The sequence below is a fragment of the Centropristis striata genome, chromosome 11 (genome assembly GCF_030273125.1).
Source record: "Centropristis striata isolate RG_2023a ecotype Rhode Island chromosome 11, C.striata_1.0, whole genome shotgun sequence".
Lineage (NCBI taxonomy): Eukaryota > Metazoa > Chordata > Actinopteri > Perciformes > Serranidae > Centropristis > Centropristis striata.
The window spans coordinates 37,241,230-37,247,199 of NC_081527.1; the positions used below are offsets into that span (position 1 = coordinate 37,241,230).

The following is a 5,970-nucleotide window of genomic DNA, read 5'->3' on the forward strand; positions in this document are numbered from 1 at the left end:
CATCAAAATTGCAATGTAGGAGCATTTCAATACCACCTACTTCTTATGAAATACGCTTTGGGATGATGAAAATGTTTTGTTTTAAGGTTTATGTCAATCTTTTGGACAATTGATTGTGCAGCATCCAGAACCACAGCAGTATATACAATTCAATGATAAATCTCTCACCAACCAGATATGTGGCTAATTATTTTCCTATTTGCAGGTGTTTGATGAAGAAAACAATGATGTCACTCCTCTGCCGCTTTACCAGGCTGACCCTGCAGCTGTGCAGGCCAAAGCCAGCAGGTTGTTTCTGGATGAAATATCTGCTGGATCAGCATCAGATCAGACAGCAGCCACCGGGAGCTTCACCATGCCTTTCTCCAGGTAGAGCAGCTGATCCTGCTACACCAGTAGTTCTCAACCTTTTTGAGTCGCGACCCCCAATTTAACATGCATGTTGTCACGCACAGTTCAGATCACCCAAAAAAGAAACAAAATGACCAAAAAAAGGAAACAAAATGACCAAAAAAGACACAAATTGACCACAAAATGATCAAAAAAAGACACAAAATGACCAAAAAGACACTAAATGACCCAAAAAAAGAAACAAAATTATCAAAAAAAGACACACAATTACCAAAAAAGACACAAATTGACCAAAAAAATGATCAAAAAGACACAAAATTACCAAAAAAGACACAAAATGACTAAAAAAAGACACAAAATGACCCAAAAAAGAAACAAATGACCAAAAAAAGACACAAAATGACTAAAAAAAGACACAAAATGACTAAAAAAAGACACAAAATGACTAAAAAAAGACACAAAATGACCCAAAAAAGAAACAAATGACCAAAAAAAGACACAAAATGACAAAAAAAAGACACAAAATGTCTAAAAAAAGACACAAAATGACTAAAAAAAGACACAAAATGACCAGAAAAGACACAAATCGACCACAAAATGATCAAAAAAGACACAAAATTACCAAAAAAGACACAAACTGACCAAAAAAAGACACAAAATGACTAAAAAAAGACACAAAATGACCCAAAAAAGAAACAAATGACCAAAAAAAGACACAAAATGACTAAAAAAAGATACAAAATGACCAAAAAAGAAACAAATGACCAAAAAAAGACACAAAATGACTAAAAAAAGATACAAAATGACAAAAAAAAGACACAAAATGACCAAAAAAGGAAACAAAATGACCAAAAAAAGACACAAATCGACCACAAAATGATCAAAAAAAGACACAAAATTACCAAAAAAGACACAAACTGACCAAAAAAAAGACATTAAGTGACCAAAAAGACTAAAACACATTAGCACATGAACACTTTAACACAGTGGAGACAGAGCTGACTTCCAAAATGATTTGGCGACCCCCAGAAATCATCTCGCGACCCCAACTGGGGTCCCGACCCCAAGGTTGAGAATAGCTGTGCTACACCATCTCATTTGATGGTCAAACTGCAGGAGCTGCTCTGAGGTGGCATGATAGCAGTATGCATGGATCCCATATGTAAAAGCATAGGAGAATTAAGGAAGACCACTAGCAGTTAAATATGACATGATTGTTAATGATAGTAAGGATGATATATAATAAATTAACAATGAATGAATGAAAACAGCAGCGCATTGTCCAATGTGGTAATTCTGGGCAGGGGAGAAAATAGTTATTTCTTTGGTGTTTGCATCGCTTTTATGTGTCTTGTGTTGCTCATTGTTGGCACACTTTTCTATCTTAAAAAATGAAATGGATCACTGGTTTCCAGGTCAATATTAGGAAGCAGCAGAATATCCAGCCAGTCTACCATAGAGTCCATGAACGAGGAGATTGAAGATGCTTTCTCCAAACGGGACATGATCATCAACTTCCCAGGTTCATACAGTTTAATGCGTGTGTGTGTGTGCACGTGTGCCTGTGCGTGTGTATATACACTACCGGTCAAAAGTTTTAGAACACCCCAATTTTTCCAGTTTTTTATTGAAATTCAAGCAGTTCAAGTCAAATGAACAGCTTGAAAGGGTCCAAAGGTAAGTGGTGAACTACCAGAGGTAAATAAAAAAAGGTAAGCTTAACCAAAACTGAAAAATAATGTACATTTCAGAATTATACAAGTAGGCCTTTTTCAGGGAACAAGAAATGGGTTAACAACTTAACTCTATGGAGTCTTGGGCTATTTTGTCCATTTTTGAATTCTTTTCATGTCTTTGTAAGTCATTTTGTGTCTTTTTTTGGTCATTTTGTGTCTTTTTTTAGTCATTTTGTGTCTTTTTTTGTCATTTTGTGTCTTTTTTTAGTCATTTTGTGTGTTTTGGTGTCTTTTTTGGTCAGTTTGTGTCTTTTTTTGGTCATTTTGTGTCTTTTTTTAGTCATTTTGTGTCTTTTTTTGGTCATTTTGTGTCTTTTTTTAGTCATTTTGTGTCTTTTGGTGTCTTTTTTGTAATTTTGTGTCTTTCTTTGGTCATTTTGTGTCTTTTTTTAGTCATTTTGTGTCTTTCGGTGTCTTTTTTGGTCATTTTGTGTCTTTAGTCCTTTAGTCCAACATATATTGTGATTTTGAATCTTTTTTTTACTTTCAAAACACTATCATGCTCAATAAAGAATTTTAAATGTTGCAAATGTGCATTCATTTCAGAGTACACTGAGACATTAAACTGCATCATTTTCAATTCAATTCTGGAAAAGTTGGTGTGTTCTAAAACTTTTGACCAGTAGTGTAAGTATAAGGTCCAGAAAACCTAAAATAAAATGTCCACATATGAGGACGCAGGGCTACAGGAGGTTAAACGTCATGCTGCGTTTAATAATGAATGAATGTTTCTTGTTGCAGATAGCTGTGATGTTTGCTGAAAGTTTTTGCTTCATGTCTTTTGTTCCCTGCCAGATGTGCAGGGGAGGAGAGACATTATGAAAGAACATGTGACAGAGGACATGTTGAAAGAGGTCACAGATGTCCTCATCTCTGAGACAGGCAGCATCTCTCTGTTGGACATCCCCACCACCTTAGTATCAGTGGATTCTGATGATGCAGAAGCTATCATGTGAGTGAAGACCTCTGACTACTACCGGGTTTTTAAAAAAAGATTTTAAATGTAAGAAAAGTGTATCAAGCCATATACTAGGGGTGTGCCATATCGTATCGTTCACAATAATATCGGTATATTTTTTTATGGTTACAAAAAATGCATATCATGATTTTGGCAACGTTCCTACTTCTTGATGTAGTGGTTAAAGTTGTTTTAATCACAAAAAGCTACTTACTCCCTGTCACTAAACACATGCAGCTTTCAAAATAAGAGCACAGTGTGTTAAGAGAATCCACCACAGAACTTACAAGAAGACTGTCAAAATAAGATGCCTTAAATAAAACATACAAGAACCTTTATTCTCCTTTACAAAATGTCATTAAAATATGCCCCCGGAACCCCTAAATGGTTATTTTTATTATTTGCTCATACTCAAGAGTCAAGAGTATTTTTTTTGTATTTGGCAACTGTTGAGATTTGCACTTCAAACTACATTTTAGATTTTTAATTATTTATACAGACTAAAAAAAAATCATATTTTCTATATCTTTTTAAGTATTTCCTAATATCGTCAAGATATAGTTATCGCAAAATTAGCCTGCAATATCGTGATATTCTTTTAGGGCCATATCGCCCAGCCCTACCATATACACATGAGAAAGACACACCAATCTTATTTTTTCTAACTTTTCTAGAAAGATTGAGATGTCTTTGTATATGGAGCTGCTCAGTAAATACAACCCTGACTCCAAAAAAGTTGAGACGCTGCGTAAAATGTTAATGAAAACAAAAGGCATTTAATTCAGATTTCAGAGTGTATCTTTAAAAAAATCAACATTTATCAGTTTAAACTTAAGTTAAACCGTTTTCAGTTGATTGTATGTCACAAAGGTTCAGCAAATGATCACAGTTGCAACATTTTGAACATTTGTTCATCCTGTTTTTACAGAGAGAGAAACAATCAGTATGCTGAGGTTTGCAAAAACAGAATGGACAATGATAAGTATGTGGATCGAACAGCACAGACGTTGAATGAAGCAACTAAAAACAAACAGGTCCAGAGTGACGCCATGGTCATGGTGGACACAGGTGAGGATCATTATTTTCCATTGTAGACTGTCTTTTTTTGGTCATTTTGTGTGTTATTTTGTCATTTTGTGTCTTTTTTTTAATCATTTTGGTCCTTACTTTTTTAGTAATTTTGTGTCTTTTTTTGATAATTTTGTGGTCAATTTGTGTCTTTTTTAGTCATTTTGTGTCTTTTTTTGATAATTTTGTGGTCAATTTCTGTCTTTTTTGGTCATTTTGTTCCTTTTCTTGGTCATTTTCTGTCTTTTTTTAGTCATTTTGTGTCTTTTTGGTAATTTTGTTTCTTTTTTGGGTCATTATGTGTCTTTTTTGGTAATTTTGTGTCATTTTTTATCATTTTGTGGTCAATTTGTGTCTTTTTTGGTCATTTTGTTTCTTTTTTGGGTGATCTGAACTGTGCGTGTGAGATTGTGTTCAGTGAGCGGGGGTCGCGGACAACATGCATGTTAAATTGGGGGTCGTGACTCAAAAAGGTTGAGAACTACTGATTTAGAGCCTCAGTAGCCTCTGGTGTCCATTTCCTGACTGTGAGTTTAGTTGTAGGCTGCTTCCACACACAGGGTTTGTAACAAGTCTCCAGATGAACTAAGTGATCTGACCTTCCAAGTGGTGGCAAGGCAGTAGCTCTGTAAGCTTGTTTGACATTAGCATACAGCAGATCAAGGGTTTTATTTTCTCTGGTGGGACAAATAACAAACTGTGTAAATCCAGTCAGGTTTTGGTGCAAGGTCCATCAATCTATCCATCAGTTGTCATCCTGTTATCTAGGGCCAGATCTCTACTAAAGCAGCACAACAATACTTCATTCAGAAGGTTTTTTTAATATATTTTGCTTTTAAAAAATATAATTTTGAATATTGCACTGCAATTGTGATTTGATTAATTGTGCAACCCTAGCCTAGATGGAACCAGTCCTTCTGTACACAGTTAATTAATAATGTATGTTTTTTTTAAATGTGGGCATTGTTTTCAAATGTTTCCATGCCTACAGCCACGAATGTTACCACCTGGGACATGTATGACACTTTGATCAGCCCTGAGCAGGATGAAAGGGTGAGCAGCCCTGAACTAGGGAGGGCTGACTATCCAGAAGCTGCTGGAGACTCCAGCAGAGCTGCAGAGAGGAGCGCTTCAGTGGGCAGCACAGCCAGTACAGGTAAATATTAAGAAAAGATGATTCTGCTCCAGTCTGGGTTTTATTCTGTGTGATTGCACTGCACAGTACTGCAATAACATGCATGTATATATATTTTTTGTATTTCTCAGCCAGTGCAAATAGCTCATTGAAAGAAGTGGAAGCGTTTGGAAGCAGTTTAAACAGTGAGACAGACCTGCAGCTGATCATGCTGTCAGAGGAATTCCAACACTGCTTACTGGCAATGGAGAGGAGCATCCTGGGAAATACTTTCCAAACCAAACTGGCTGCTTACAGACAGCTGCCCGTAATAGAAGGTAAACTCAGCTCGTAATCACATTGGCTGCAGTTTTTTACAGATTAATCAAGATGCTCTATGGACTGCTTTCTGCTATTTACACCTCATAACTGGTAAAATTCACATTCCCAACCGTAGATGAGGTCAGATGAGGTGTTCACGGATACCAGTTTAAATATGAGTAAAAACAAATGATTATGTCAGATCCAGACAGTGTGGTGAAGCCGTGGATGGTGGAGCAGAGGGAGGAGGATCCAGAGCGCCCCCGGTCTCCAGCTGTGGAGCTCCTCTGGGCTTTCAGCTGTGAGCTGAGCAGAGGACGCAGTGTCAACAGCATGGCCTGGAACAAAAAGAACCCGGTAACACACACACCCGTTCAGTTTGCAAAACTTTTTTTATTTGTGGTATTCATATAAATAATTAA

At 36.4% G+C, this 5,970-nt stretch overlaps 1 protein-coding gene across 1 annotated transcript in view; it reads left to right on the plus strand.

Annotated features, from left to right (window-relative positions):
• The first annotated feature begins 213 nt into the window (after positions 1-213).
• dnai4 (dynein axonemal intermediate chain 4) overlaps positions 214-5,970 on the plus strand; it is a 9,919-nt gene continuing 4,162 nt past the window's right edge. The window contains exons 1-7 of the mRNA XM_059343990.1: positions 214-369; positions 1,767-1,873; positions 2,883-3,039; positions 3,974-4,113; positions 5,105-5,269; positions 5,380-5,565; positions 5,751-5,905. Of these exons, the coding sequence (XP_059199973.1) occupies positions 356-369; positions 1,767-1,873; positions 2,883-3,039; positions 3,974-4,113; positions 5,105-5,269; positions 5,380-5,565; positions 5,751-5,905 (924 nt within the window). The 5' untranslated portion in view covers positions 214-355. The remainder of the gene's footprint in view (positions 370-1,766; positions 1,874-2,882; positions 3,040-3,973; positions 4,114-5,104; positions 5,270-5,379; positions 5,566-5,750; positions 5,906-5,970) is intronic.